At 38.4% G+C, this 16,155-nt stretch overlaps 1 protein-coding gene across 2 annotated transcripts in view; it reads right to left on the bottom strand.

Annotated features, from left to right (window-relative positions):
- Positions 1–16,155, bottom strand: part of mrps5 (mitochondrial ribosomal protein S5) — a 62,559-nt gene that overhangs the window by 22,592 nt on the left and 23,812 nt on the right. For both annotated transcript variants that reach the window (XM_042333458.1, XM_042333459.1), the window contains one exon: positions 11,701–11,735. In XM_042333458.1, coding sequence (XP_042189392.1) covers positions 11,701–11,735 — 35 coding nt within the window. The remainder of the gene's footprint in view (positions 1–11,700; positions 11,736–16,155) is intronic.

Raw genomic sequence — 16,155 nt, 5'->3', positions numbered from 1 at the left:
TACCTAGCCCAAGTGTTTATTTTTGTATGTAAATCTTGATAATCGCTGTTGACTATCTGTCCACGTGTGCCATCAGTCAAACTTGAGTGTGTCCTCAGCCAAAGTCCCGCCACATACATTTCTAGCAGTAACTTGAGGTGACTCTCCCACACCCCCAAACTAGGATATTGAGGTCAAGTCTAGTTGAGATTAGCCAACAGCACGGACTCAAGGTTGAGAGGGGGACCTTCCTAGATATAAATCTCATCTACTAAATAAACTTACAAATTCATTCACTTAGCACCAGTAGTTGCTTGCGAGTGGCCTGAGGCATCAAGAGTTAATGCTGTCCATTCTTTGCTCAGACAAAGCTGAGCATTGCAAATGTATGCTTCAACACATGAAAAGCTATGCTCATCGGCACTTTAAGATTTTGTAAAACAAACTTAACATTAAGAAAGAAAAAACTCTATTCAAGGGCACAAAACCAGTGTGTACCCTTTATTAATCACAGTTCATACTCAATACAAAACATACCAAATCATAATATTTCTAACCTCCAGATAAGAAAGGCTTCACAAGTTCTGTCAATCAAATACATGTATAATATGTGAGACCCAGAGTTTTTGCCAGCAATCAAGTCCTGACTATTTCTTGCTAAACAGTTCATCACTTCCACTATTTTTTCACTATGAATAACATCACAAACTAACATGGAATGTAGTAGAGAAATAGAACTTGGAAATGAATACTCCAGGAACTCCCTTGATATTGATATTATACAATAAAACAACAACAAAATTACATTTGTATAGCACCTTTCACGTCAGGAGGACATCCCAATGGTAATACTGTATAGACATCCTGGAGTGATTTCAAGGCTGTGACCTCATGAAGGAGTTCAGATAACTGCTACAAACTCCTTGCGATTTGCGGTGTCACCTGGACCCAAATGAATAAATACCTGCCATAGAATTACGTCCATACTTCTCTGCACAACACATATATTTAAATGCAAGTTAATATTATTATCCTGTAGCTTAACAGTTAGAGCATTCGCCTGGGTTTCATTCCCTGGCGGGACAAAACCTTAGGCAAGTTTCCTTACTCCATACACACAAGTCTGTTTATCTAGCAGTGAGTAGGAACCCGGTTGTTAAGTTGATTAGCGGATTGCTTTCCGGGGATAATAATTCTTAAAAAAACAAAATTTGGTCACTCAATCCATGACTGTTTGTGGGACACTGCTGTGCGCAATTGTTGCCGCGTTTCTCCCACAAAATATAGTCAATTCACTTTACAGTATATTCTGTGAAGAGCTTTGAGACATCTCAAAGACATGGTAAGGCGCTATGTAAAATGCAAGTATTATTATGGCATACATTTTTCAAGAACTAAATGATACATTATTTTTGTATATAAAGAATTTCACACATTTTGATTTTTAAAAAAAAACATCTTGGTATGGTGACATTTTCTATATTTTATTAGGGCACAATTTAATGCCACACACACTCCATTAACGATCTGTTTGTGTATAAATGACACTTGTTTCCCACAAAGGAACTGTATAAGATAATTCGATACAATGAAATAATCTTAACAAGGAATGTGAAAGACAAAATTAGGTGTCTTGCCTTTGAATTCAAAGTCATCAGAAGAAAAATTACACCACTCAATTTATTTAAAAATTAACTACTAGACTTTTTTACTCATTAAAAGGTTCATAATTCCAGATAGAAGAGCGAAGAATATCTATGACAGATCTATAATTAAGTAGATTCACTAAGATTTTGAATGTATAATTACATTACTATATGTGCCGCTTACTTGCCCCAGGGTGTTCTGATCTAGGAGTTCACTGATATGTATCTCTGCAGATTAGTAAAGCCTTCATCACCAAGATGCAAATAAGATTACAACACTTGAAACCAAATAATTTTGCTGCCTCTTTCACTCCTTCAATCCTTTATACTTTGAACAATTTGCTGAAACACACTGACAATTTTAGAGCGCTCACTACATTTTTTTTCAGAAAAAAATGTTATAAAACATGGTTAATATTCCTAGATAGTGAAAGAAGTGCATGCAGCAAAGACTCAAGCACTGATAAGTTATAATTAGAAATTTAAATTACAGTATATCTTTTATCTGAATGGCCATTTGAAACTACTGAATCATCCTCACCTACGTGCCCACTAGGGACACAGTTATCAACGGTCTCAATATACGCCAAATTGTGCACGCACTTTTTCATCATTAATTAGACCAGGGTGGTCTAATCTTTCGGCTATCGTGGGCTGCATTCCCTATTTGAGAAAGGTCTGCGGGCCACATCCAGCATAGGCCCGAGACCATTTCCAACATTCCAACCTGCTCCTTCGCTGGTGAATGTCCTCCCAGGGCAGCGGCAGGAGCTGGTGGTTGGGAGGAACCTTTACTGCAGTGTGTCAGGGAAATCAAATGCATCTCTCACCAACCATGTCTATAGCAACCAACCGCTGGCTACTGTCCCTGCAGATAATGACCCACGCTGGGAGAGAGTTTGGGGGGAGAGAAAGGTAGGGAGAGAGAGAGGTGGGGAGAGAGGGGATGTTCACCAGAGAGGGAGGTAGTGGAAGCTGGAATGGTGGAAATGGTCGCGGGCCGCATAAAATCACTCGGTGGTTGCCGCCTGTTAGACCACACTGAATTAATTATTAAATACAAAGATTCTTACAGAAGTATTTAGAATCTTTGTTATCCTCTTGGATTGAAGATCACTTAAAATGTAATAATGTTTGCAATTTGGCAACATTTCTGATATAAAATGTGAAAAATTGGTTTCCAGTTCTTTTTCAGTTCTGAGGAACATTGGATTCTAAATTAAGACTGAATCTGAATTAAGACTATTTTCTGAAATTTCACACTCAAATTTTAAGGCATACGTTTTAAGCCTAATAACATGAGAAATGTTAGGCTGTTGCCACTTATCAACTATGTGCTACAGAAAAGAGCCTGCAGTGTTGTAAATATTTAAAAAAAACCACTTTGTTTTCACACCATGTACTGCATATTAAAAAATTAGTGATATGGTATAGTAATAACCGATTCAATCCAAAAAGCTACATATTTTAAATAAACTTTTCAAACTAGCATTGCAATTCATGGGTAATGATGCAGCACATTTTGGAGTGGGGTCCCTAACTGTTACTATACCAAAGAATTATCTGAAGTATCTCCAGGTGGGATACTGTTTTTTTAAAAAAATAGTTTCATACTTGCAAGCCTTTAGCATCAATTCAGCAATTTTCATGTTCAATCAAAATCAACTGTTGGAGGCACAGACATGATTCATTGCCCTCCTCCTGAAACCAACTCAGGAAGTGGTTTTGGAAACCAAATTAACGCCCGTAGTCCACTGTATAAATGTGGTTTATACTGCACCCAATTTTAAAGAATTTATTTTAAACATTCGAACACTGGTGACTGCTCTTAAGCTTTTTAAATGTTATGAAAGAGATGATCACATTTCCAGGTTTTTAAGCTTGTCAGCCTAGCTCAGACTCTGAGTCACAAGACTGTGGGTTCAAGCTCCATGTTAGGACTTGAGCTCATAGTCTAGGTTGGGGCAGCACTGCATTGTCAGGGTGTAATTCTTTAGATGAAATATTTAACCGAGGTCTTGTCTGCCTGTTCGGGTGGATGTTAAAGATCTCATGACTACTTGAAAAAAAAAGGTACTCTTCTTGGTATCCTGGCCAACAATCCTCCAGATGAAATTGTTCATTCACTGCATGGCTGTTTGCAGGATATTGCTGTGTGCATATTTGCTGCACATTTGCCGACAAATACATTGTCACTACCCTTCACAGTAAATGCTGTGAAGCATTTGGATAAAGTGACAAGGTGCTAGACCAAAGGCAAGGATTATTATTATTTTAAGCAACAGATGAAGGACCTACACTTGGCCCTAGACAGCAGAGCTCTGTACATGTCCTCAGCCTCAGGCTATGAGCGACTGCAATTCACTCTGGTGTTAGAAGCAAGTGACATTGCTTGCTGCAGAATAAAATCCACCCATCATATTTATGAGCTAGTTTTCTAAGTCTTAACATAGATTCCATTCACCCACTCATTTATATTGAGGCAATGTTTGAGTTATTTAACAGCATAAACCAGGTTTGAGCCCTAGAGAGCATGAGCCCAGTTTGTGAGATAAAAATAAATCTCTACTTTTGATGTAGCGTCTTTCACATCAGGAGGACGCCTCAAAGTGCGTAACAGGATATCTGTAAAGTGTATTGATTGTGTATTTTTGCAGCAGATTGCGGCACCCAATCAGCAAACATAAACATTGATGAAGCGAATAACTATTTTTATTTGGGGACTGTTGGCTGGGACACTGGGAGAAACTTCCTTCTCTTTTCAAATAGTGCCAAATGATTTTTAACAACCATCTGAACTGGTAGATGGGACCTTGGACCTTAATTTAATGTTTCATCCCTAGGATGACATCTCGGTCAATGCAGCATATCTCCAGCACTGGAGTGTTAGCCTAGACTCTAGGAGTTCACAGTCCTGATCTGGGGCTTCTAACAACCGCCTTCTGACTCAGAGGCGAGAGTACCAACTGAACCAGACTGACACTCAAATGGCAGAAATATTCAAGATCCCCTTGAGAAGAAAACTGGGACTTGATAACAGAATTGGTCATATAATTGATTACCAGTGGGCTATCCATGTTGTCAGCATTGGCCACCTGGTTTAAAATTTACGATCAATGGAATGAAATATGTTCTCTGTAAGTTTATATTGTATTTTTTAGCCCTCGCCAAATGATTACAATTACGCACAATGAAAGCATAAATCTCTGACACTATCTTTTTCATTTTTGACCAACCATGTAGGAGATTATCCATTTTACTTGTCTGTGCTTGTTCCAGTTTTCTGACCTAATAGTTCTTTCGGAGTTGAGTGCCATTTCAGGAAATGATAAAAACTGATCATTGTCCAAACTAAATTTCTATTTCAGCTTTCACAGAAAGAGAAACTTGTTTTACTTTGGAGGTCTTGAACTGCAGTAATATCTGCAAAAATTCACACTGTAGTGTCGACTTGGTTTGCCCAAAGAGTCACAAGTTTCTCCTCTCCATTGAAGTCCTTCAGTTTGCCTTAAAAACTGTAATGAGTAGTTGATATGCAGTAAGAATAGATAGATTGTTGATCTAGTGAAGACTTAAGAAAATAAAACACAAGCAAATAAATAGTAGGACCTACATATATGTACATGAATGATTTATTTTCTGGATTTAAATGCAAGGATACCTGACAATAGTTGAGAAGTGATTCCCACGAAATGGGCTAGATGTGATTTGATTTGCACCAATACAAAATATTATTACGACCACAATCTGTGATTATTTTTCAGTCACACTATGCATTTATATTCATCACCACTCCCACACAGCAGTGGCTTTGTTTGTGTCATGGTGTTATGGAGTATTAAACGTAATACCCGAGGCAGCTGCAATGTGCGCTTATTAATTTTAAATGTGCAAATTTAAAAGTTCTTTTGCTCCCATGGTGCACATCTACCATCTAAGAATAATTACATCTTTAATCTGATCTGAATTTCAACCACCATAATCTATCCCTCTTTCAAGATTAGATTCATTCGCCCCCAGAAAAATGTCCACTTACAGTGTGGCTTCATCTTCACAAACTTCAATCATCCCAATGTTCTTCACCCCGAGGTCTATGCCATTCAAGGTTATGTACTAACATTACTTATGTCTTCCCCAACCTCTACTGACTCCCTATGTCTCAGTGGATTCAAGATTCCTCCATGATAAATGAGTAAGTTTCCACAGCCCACACTCTCCACTTTTCTCATACTGATTCACTGCTCATACTCCTCTGCCTCAGTCACGCCTCTGCTTTTAGTTCCCTGTAAAACATTCTTGCCAACTCTTTCCTGGATTTCAAAAACCTCAAAAGTTTATCTCTTCAACAAAACATTCAGTGGTCTCCCTGCCATTTTTGCTAAATTTGATTCATCAAGGTTGAGGATCCAATTATGAGTGACGTAATTCATCTTTTTTTTAAAAAAATCAATGGACCCAAACTACTGAATAATACAATGGTTTAGATTATATATTCAGATCTACAAATCACAGCGAGCTACTAAAGCACCAGAATATCTGATTTGGGTTATACCGACTGTGGTGAATGCTTTAGGTACTCAGGCATTATCACAAGGGTATGCCACTGGAGACTACCCCACTCCTCCTCCAAAAATAATCAGTAAATGTCTCCTTTTAATGGCATTACGTTAATAGTACAGAATTACATATTTACTTTACAGGCCCTCAATACTTAACAATATTAGATACAATTCCCCAAACTAACAAAACCTGTCATGGATTTATTAGTTGTGGAAGCTTTCCCAGTTTCTCATCATAGAGATAGCTTATTATGTTGAGATGAGCTAATCTTTCTCAAAATGTACATGGTTCATTAAAATAAATTACCTCAGGTTAAAACTAACTTTTAGGTTATTTAATTTCCTGGCAGTTACAATAACATAATGATACTTTACAGCAGTTCTCAGATTTTAAAGCCAATGAAACATTTTTGACCATGAACTTCATGAATTATGAATGCAGCATCTGGTGGATTAAAGTACCTTTACCATAAAATACTTTAGGCCATATCCCAAACATTTTTATTTCCAGGAAAATATGTCAAATCTTCATTATTCAATTAAAACTACAAAAAAAAAATAATTGAAGCTGTTGCAGCAGAGAGGTTTCTCCCCTACCTCTGCCACCTCCTATCCCCCTACCAACCTGCCCGCTCCCTTTGCTCAGTGGGCTCTGGCCTGCTTCATGTCCCCTACCTCGCCTGTCCCACCATTGGCGGGCGGGCCTTCATCCACTCAACCCCCACCCTCTGGAACTCCATTCCACAGTCCCCCCACCTCACACCCCTCCTTTGCCTTCTTCAATGCCCATCACAGGACCCTCCTCTTCGACCATGCCTTCAAACACTCTCACTCTCCCCCTTAGCCTACACCCTCCCCGATCCTGACCCCCAGCTCGGGTCCGAAACACTGTTTGTCCAGTCCGTTGGGCTGGTCAATTTAACCCATAGTCCAAGATGACATTCCAATGCAGTGCTGGTGGAGCGCTGCATTGTTGGAGGTGCTGTCCTTTGGATGAGATGTTAAACCGAGGTCCCATCTCCCTGTTCAGATGGACACTAAAGATCCCATGGCACTATTTGAAAAAAGAGGGTGTTTCTTTCAGTGCTTTGGCCAATAATTCCTAAAAAAAACTGGTCATTCGTTTCATGGCAGTTTATGAGATACTGCTCTTTATAATAAATTCTGTGAAGCGCTTTGAGATGTTCAGATGACGTTATAAGGGTCTACATCAAAATGTAAGGATTATTATCATATTTATAATTGGATATCCTTTCAACTGCAATGAAGATTGATATTATGGTGAAAATATCCTAGAAATTTAGGTATTTCAGAGCCTCATCTACACCTACACAGTACAGTTTATGTAGTGATAAATCAGCAGATAGATACTGACCTGAAAAGGTGAACTAAACCTTTCCTGTATTATTTTTGCAGATTCATATTCAATTGATCCTAAAGCAAGCAATATTATTTACTTCAAGCAATTTCAAACTGAATATGTTCAGAATTTGTCACAAGGTCCTTACACATATTAAATTAACTGGCCACCTCTTAAATCATCTGAACAGGAATAAAGCAATTATATAGTGAAGCATGTCTTAAAACCCTCGGTGACCCCATTAGTCCCCAAATCAGCCCTTGTAGATTGGCTTCACCCATTCATTTATAATGTATAAAGTATTATACCTCGGTAAAGCAGAGGCTATTATAGAACATATGTTACCTGGTGGTCAATTTAGATTGTCATTTAATGAACATGCAAGGAAGTTTCGCCCAGAAAATATAGTCAATCCACTTTACAGTTTATTCTGTGAAGTGCTTCACAGAATGGAATGCACATTCTCTCTTCAGGGGCATACCCTGCTTGCCTACTTTCTGAAAGTATGAAGTACAGATTGGCAACAGCTTTGGAGATCCCAGAGTATGTATTGGGATGCTGCTGAAGTTTAACTAGCTAAAACCGAATATTATTGCTATTATGAATACAGTCTGGAAAATTCCCTGCTACTTGTCCAACTAGGACCACTTTACCAGTTATGGCTTTGGCTTGCATGAGCCAAATGGGAAAAGTCCCTGCCCCCAGTGACTTGTCTATTCCTCCAGGTCCTGTCGACAAGGCGGGAAGGCTGGTCTATCATCAGCAGTCCTTTGGGGTACTGTGAATCTATCTGTTTCAGGATGACTGAGACTCCCACAGAGGATTGACTCAATTCCAATATTCAATTGCCAGGCACATAACCTTGGAATCTGTTCAAACCTGAAGAGACCCTGCTTACCTCTCCCCAAAGGAGGATAGTGCATTGTTATGAATGTCATCATCCATCAACAAACAGCACAGTCCATTACTTGACATCTACCACTAGCAAATGCAACATAGAACTACCGCACTGACTTGGCAGTTTATTAAAAATGGTTACATGGGGTGATATTATCAACAACAACTTGTATTTATCTAACGGCCTTCACACAGGGTAAAGTCTTGGGGTGCTTTTTAAGGCAGTACTGCAATATTGTTTTTTTACTGGACGATAAACTGCTTGTGCTTTGCTTCACCTACACCTTCAATAAGATATGATAATTCCTGCATATCATTAGGTCTCATATGATATTCTCCAAACTAAAATAGATAATTTCTGAGTAAGATTTTCTCTTCCCAATGGAAAACTCTCCAATTCCCCTGAGTTCATGCCATCTGATATGGAGGTTTGTTGGTGCCTCAGAGGTTATGACAACAATAAAGTTGTCTTTTCTTGAAACATGTACATAACCACAGAATTTTCCAGTAATATTTACAGAAGTTTACTGTGGTGGGAAGCTCAGCTGTGCTTAAACTAAAATGAAAGATTAATGAGCTGTTGAGCAGTGGTTTCCCAGCTATTGGCACCAAGTGATCCTTGGTGCAGTACCTGGGAGATAGTATCTTGCTGACTTTTTATTCAGTCTAATTCAGAAGTCGATTTTTTTTTAAGTGTGGAAATTGCTTTCAAAATAAGATTGGAACAAAAAAATTTCCAAAATTGTGTGACCTCAAATTTTCAGATAAAATCGTTTTACAGGTTAACATTCGATGAAATTTCATGCCTCTGGTGCTCTTGTCTTCTAAAGCAACATTTTCAAAAAGATACTACACATTGGGGTCCTAAAGGTAATAATATATAGGTCTAGGAAAAATAAGGGATTTTAGATTAGAGCCGATTGCTTCAGTGAAAAGAGCTACCTCAAGTTTAGGCTGTATGGGCTAGATGGCCTCCTCCTGTGTTAACTTCTAAACATGTCCATGATTGCATAACTACTTTAAATGGAGTGGGGGGGGGGCGTGCGGGAGTGTGAGAATAGGAAATGTGTGTTGAGCGCAAACGATGCCTGGAAACATTTTCAAGTAGAAACACATTCCTGGGCAGTTGCTATTCCCAGGACTTCACACCAACACCACCCAGCAACTTATCAGCAAATACTTTATTTTCAGTGCGCTCACATTTACATGAAACACTTACTGATTAATATTCTGAAAATCAGCGAACAGAATGACTTTGTTAACAAATGTAGTGGCACAAACACGATGAACTGAATGACCTTCTTCTGTGACAAGGCAGAGGGACTCCAGGAGGGAGTTCAAGAGAGCAGGGACAGAATACCTAAAAACATGCTCTCCGATGGCAACCTGGAGCCGGCAGGGTATGTGAAGCAGGATAATTTGGTTTTCGCCCTGCCCGCAGCAGAGAGACAGCGCTTGTCAAAGTCACAAAGGACGTTGTCTCTACTGTGACCAGGGCTCCCTCTGCATCCTCGTCCTGCTGGATCTCTCTGCCGCGTTTGACACAGTCGATCACGCCATCCTCCTCCACTGCCTGTCCTCCCTCAACCACCTCAGTGGGTCCGCACTCGCATGCTTCGAGTGCTACTTAACCAACTGCCTCCACTTCATCTAGGCAAATGGTTTCACTTTCCGGCCCTGCCCAGTCACCTGCGGGGTACCCCAGGGCTCCATCATTGGCCCTCTTCTTTCCTCATCTATATGCTCCCTCTGGGTGATGTCATCCGCAGACACGGGGTAAACTTCCACATGTATGCGGATGACAAACAAATCTACTTTGCCTCCTCCAGTACCAATTCCAGGTCCGTCGATGTTCTATCAGCTTGTCTGGCAGACATCAGGGCCTGGATGAGAGCAAACTTCCTGCAGCTGAATGTGGATAAGACAGAAGCCATACTAGTTGGGTCCCGTTAACCTTTTCACTCCTGCGGATCTGAACTCCTCAACCTCCCTGAGCTCTCCCTCACTCACCGAACCAGTGCAATCTATGCATTCAGTTTGATCCCCAGCTGTCCTTCCTTTCCCACATGCAGTTCCTGACCAGGACCAGCTTCCTCCACCTCCGTCACATTGCCCGCCTCTGGCCTCTGACCATGCCTTACCCCAAATGCAGCTGAAACCTCCGTGCATGCGTTTGAACTTCCTGTCTGGATTACTCAAATGCACTCCTTGCCAGTCTCCCCAGCTCCACTCTTCAAAAAATCCAGCTAATTCAGAACTGCTGCTCGCGTACTTACCCAGACCAAACTCTGTACCCCAATCTCACCAGTTCCTGCCAGGCTCCACTGGCTCCCCAACACCGAACGGATCGACTGCAAGATCCTCACACTTGTGTTCAAATCCCTTTCCTGCCACCTCCCTACCTCTCCGACTTCCTCACTCCCCAATCCACCGCCTGGCGCCTCCGCTCGACTGGCACCGGACTTTTTAGAAAGAAATGCTTGATCAAAGCAAATGCTCATGGATTTTTTACTGTTTGCTGCTTTGAAACTTGTTTTTCTTATATATGCATTTTTTTTTGCAGAAAAGATCTTGTGCTATTCCTGCAAATCAAATTATATCATTGATTATAAATTGTTGTTTATTTGTCAAGGGAGTTTTTTTTAAGCAGAGGTATAATAAAGGGCAGCAATTTTTTTCTGGTACACTTTAAGTGGCCAATAGGATCAGACTTTTAAGTAGTATGACGAAATACATTTCACTGCCATACAATGGAGTATAAAGAAAACACCTCTCATATCTGTGTACGATAACATGGAGCAACTTGATGTGTGAGTGCTGAAACCATGTCCTGTCTGACTTCTATCTTAAATGCCTTGTCCATTTCAGTATCACTAAAAATGGTCCTACAGAGAGAACTTGAGCCTGTACAAATGATAAGAGTTCTATTAAAAGAGAAGTAACTGTATGGAAGCTACCATACTGATTATTATTTAAGATATCTGAATATTTAATCCTTCAGTATAAAGACTTGTGCAACATTCTTAAAAATTCTGATTCAGTTGCGATAGTTTTTGAAACTCCTGTTTCAAATATCATTTTATTACGTCCAACATGTCAATATAGTCGCCCTGATTGTTATTTCTATTTTATTTTCAACTGAATTATCTTGAATAATTTTAGATGAAATAGACAAATGTGATTATTTCCCTCAGAGTAATATTAATCCAATTTATCTACTGTATATATTTCAATGAAATATGGAAGAATGCCATCTTACCTCAATTACCCTGGAGTCAAATTCTTCATAGGTTTCTGTAAATAAAATGAAATGAATTTTCATTTGGACAAATGTCTTGATAATTCAATCAAAACATACCATTTTAGATTAATACCAATTTCAGAAAAGAAGTGTAATTAACAATTAGATCATTGGCAGTTCCTGGGAATTCCAGTCTCCAGAGAATGGTTGTTTTATATTTCCAGCTCACATGCTATAATGCTGAAAACCCCTAATATTACTGTAAGAAACACATTTGATGTGAGAGATGCATTATTGCTTTGTTATTATCCTATACAAAATACTTTAAAACATTTTATACACAATGTTTAAAAAAAAACTTCTACTCTTTTGATTTTTTCATCATTCTTTCACTTCTATTTTAATCATTCCTACCAAAATATATTCCATTCTACACCTTTTTTTATTAAAATAAGTATTAAATATTTTTAGTTACTTTTTTCTGTGCCTGTTATAATCTTTTTTGGAGGTGGAACACACAAATACGAGATTGGCCTTTGATTGCTTTAAAAACCTGCTGAAATTAGTATGGAGTCCAGTAGCTCAGTGGTTAGAGCACTCGCTTTGCAAGTGAGAGACCTGAGTTCAATTCCAGGCAGAGGGCGAAACCTTGGGCAAGTTTCCTTACTCCACACAGAGCCTAATAATAATCCCTCCAAAACAAAACAATAATAAATTGGTCATTTTCAATCTACAACTGTTTGTGGGACACTGCTGTGCGCAATTGGTTGCCGCGTTCGCCCACAAATATAGTCAATTCACTTTACAGTATATTCTGTGAAGCGCTTTGGGACGTCTAGAAGACATGAAAAGCATTATATCAAATGCAAGGATTATTATTATTATAATTAAGACCTAGAATTATGATATGACCATAACAAAGTGCCTAGGTCAACTTTGAATGCTACTGTATTTTTCAGCATTGAGCTGAGTGAACATTCATACGCTCCATAATGTAACATCTTGCAAAGCTATGTGAAAAAAACATACTGTACAGACTACACAACAGGCAACTGCTGCATCCATCCACTTGTATCATTGATAACAGTTGCCCACAAAGGCTCACATTGTACTATGTATATTATACACCATCGAATAATATATGAATACTTGACAGGGTTTTGCAACTGAAAAATAATTGCAAAATAACAAGTGCTACCAAAGAATGAGTTATCACGTCTAGTACCAGCCGCTTATTTGCTCCTGAATGAGATAAGTGTTTTCTGCCCCCCACCCACCCTGTCCCCATAAGAATTAAGAATCAATTGTCAGTTTTCTTAGTAGTCCTAAAGGGAAGATCACTACTTCAGCTGTAATTCTTTTATATCTCAAGGAGAAATTATCCATTTTGAGGACTGTTTTGTTACCTAATATTGTCACGAACGCTAAAGTGAAATGAGTTTGCACAGTCTCAACACAGTTCCTTGGGAAATGAGTCCCTAGCATGCAATGCTCACCTTTACCAATAATTTGTACTCGCTCAGAGAGGCTGTAGGAATGGTGATGTGGGAACTTACAGTCATATTAACGTTGCTTGATACTGGGGAGTTAAGACCAATTACCAGGGCAGGAAACAGGGAGATTTACCCTTTCTCTGTTCTATGTGGTACCTGAATCAAGAATAATTTATCTTAACACCTGATTCAAACAGTTTTCATTCCTCATTTTTAAATTCTGCTTCAGATGAATTAAATTTCATCCCTGTTATCGAATTGAAATCATGTTTATTACTTATAAGATGAACAAGTTCCTTCTAGAGTTGGCAAATATATTCTGCAATGAAAGCAGGAACATGCATACTGCAGTTGGTGAATATTTATACACCTGAAGACATTAATTTTACCACTAGATTGTTTTATTGAATTTTATATATTTAAGAGACTTCTGGATCCATCGTCACATCGTTTATCATGAATTATTTACGACAACTGGATTCCTATGATCAATATTCTATTGTCAGTGGACTTTCTTTGTAGTATAATGGCATCAGATCATTAGATGTAATTAATCTAGAACTATCAAAATAACAGTTAGATTGCCAAACTATTGATCAAAGGTTCTGAATCTATCGTATTCTTTGTGCACCAATCTGTATCAGCAAACAACAATCAATAAATGCCAATACCATCATGAAATTATGGTACAACATTGATTGGAGAAGAAACATCAGGATACTTGATAGTTACGACATTGTAAAGAAGGTAACCCTAAAATCAGAATGTAAACATTGACTTGCTCTTTGCTTTTGTGACTCTATGCTATATAATTTACATAAACAAATTCCACTAGTTTTGTTATCCCAATAGAGACATAACACTGCAGCTGTAGCTGCATTGAAACTCCTACACTAACTGTACATTGTACTATAAATTATCCAAATAAGGGCCATATTATTGCTGGTGGGTGGACATGAGTGATTAAGGATTTTAGTTATTTTTCTCATAGACAGTGACTCAACTAGTAACTAAATTATCTCATCATTCATAGAGATTTAAGTTAAGAGTGGACATTAGGCTTACACCAAGATTTAATCTATATCTACAGACAGGGAAAAAAAATCGCTCTACACAGAAGTAGCAGAGATATCAAAATAACTACTGGAGAGATATTCTTTGAACAGTGCATTATATTTGATTTATTACAGACCCAACAAAATACCGTACAATTTTAAAGGTCTGCACTCTAAAATGTCAATCACGAGGAGCCATCCTGAATTGCTTTTTTCATTACAAGAATAGAAAGTTGTTGTAAGTTTCCAAAAATCTCTTTTGTTTTGCACTATTCTGTAACTCCCTACCAAACAGCTGGAAAATAATTGTGAAAAACATATAAGTGAAGCATTAAAGTTTCTCCACGACAGTATGCAAATTGAATATGGAAACTGCTCAACTAGGGACCTCAGAGATGGACCAATTTTCTTTAACTTGATTTAATTGATAAAACGACTGAAACATAGTAATTTACTACTGCAATACAACTTCAACATACCACTTATTTTGTTTTTTAATTTGAAATCATTGCACTCATGTGTACAATTTTTTTAAAGTTCTGCTCCCATCATTCCAGGCTAATTTGGGTCAAGTAACATGCTCCCAAGAGTCTGCCAATTTTCCATTACTCCCTGTGAGAAACTGGTGTATCTTGAAATCACACCTGAGAATTTACAATGTGGGAAGCCATAAACATAAACCTGGAATCCAAATACAAAATTGAGACACGCTTTGTAAAATGAAAAACATACCCTTATTTAGCTATATACTGCAGCACAGACTGATTAGAATCTGGTTCATTTCCCAGCCACCAAGTGCACTCTGGTACCTTGTGCAAGTTGCTATTCATCATGTCTAGACCTTTTTGGTTGGCCAACAAAATACATTTTCTTGATTGAATATTTCTTGATTATGTCATAAACCAAATCATTTGTCATAAACAAATTGGAAACGCTATTGATTGAATACGGACTTACCTAGACTAGTGAGAATGTTCGGCAGACCACTTGCGGTCCAGGGGCTATGGGTTGGCCACCACTGGTCTAGACAGTGGTGGCCGCAGACTATTTGATTACAAGAGTCACTGTAGTCAAGTAAGCCCAAGTAAGGTGATAGATTTTGAGTCTATTGTGAGTTTCAAGAGAGAAGTAGACAGGTCTATGAAAGTTGGAAGCTTGAAGGGGTATGGGGATAGGACAGGGCAATAGAATTGAAAGAACAACTTGCTTTGTAGACTTGATGGGTCAAATGCTCCCCTTCTGCACTGTATGATATGAATTTCCTTGATGCTTTGAATTCTGACCTCCTATGGGGTCCACATTTGAGTACTTTCCACTTTCAATTTGCATACCCTTGAGAAATAAGCTTTAATGTTCCATATACATCTTTTTATTATTGTAGTATTTATAAAATTATTTTTAAAATTAATTATTATTTTTGGAAGGGAGTTACAGAATAGTACAAAGGGTGAAAAATGATTTATTTTAGATGTAAAAACATGGGACTCATTAAAATTGTTCACATTACTTTTTTTTGAAAAAGGGATTATTAAGTACTTTCTCTTTTAATTTGTTTTTATCCACTGAAAACAATCCAAATATTCAGAATCGCAGAGCAGCTCGTTGTTGACATGTTTTGAGTTGCTCATCCAAACTGGAGCCAGTTTGTTGCCAATTAGTCAGTCCTGTCAGTGAGTGGTCCCAGATCCTGATGATCCAACTCTATTAAAAAGGACAGTGAGCCATGCAGAATGGTAGGGATGCATCATAAGTAAGTGCTGAGTTAATTGATCTCAGATTGGGCAGCAGAAGGAATTTAGGGTTCCTGCTCCTTATCACAATCCAGTGACCCCTGTTGAAAGATGCAATGTGCTGGGTTCAGCTTTGATGCACCACTTGGATGAACGGTCTTTTCATTACAAAACTCACATACGAATACTCATTTC

This window comes from Callorhinchus milii, unplaced genomic scaffold (assembly GCF_018977255.1).
Source record: "Callorhinchus milii isolate IMCB2004 unplaced genomic scaffold, IMCB_Cmil_1.0 Scaffold3, whole genome shotgun sequence".
NCBI classification, from domain to species: domain Eukaryota; kingdom Metazoa; phylum Chordata; class Chondrichthyes; order Chimaeriformes; family Callorhinchidae; genus Callorhinchus; species Callorhinchus milii.
The sequence above is the reverse complement of the archived record's forward strand: the minus strand, read 5'-3'. Positions and strand labels throughout refer to the sequence as shown.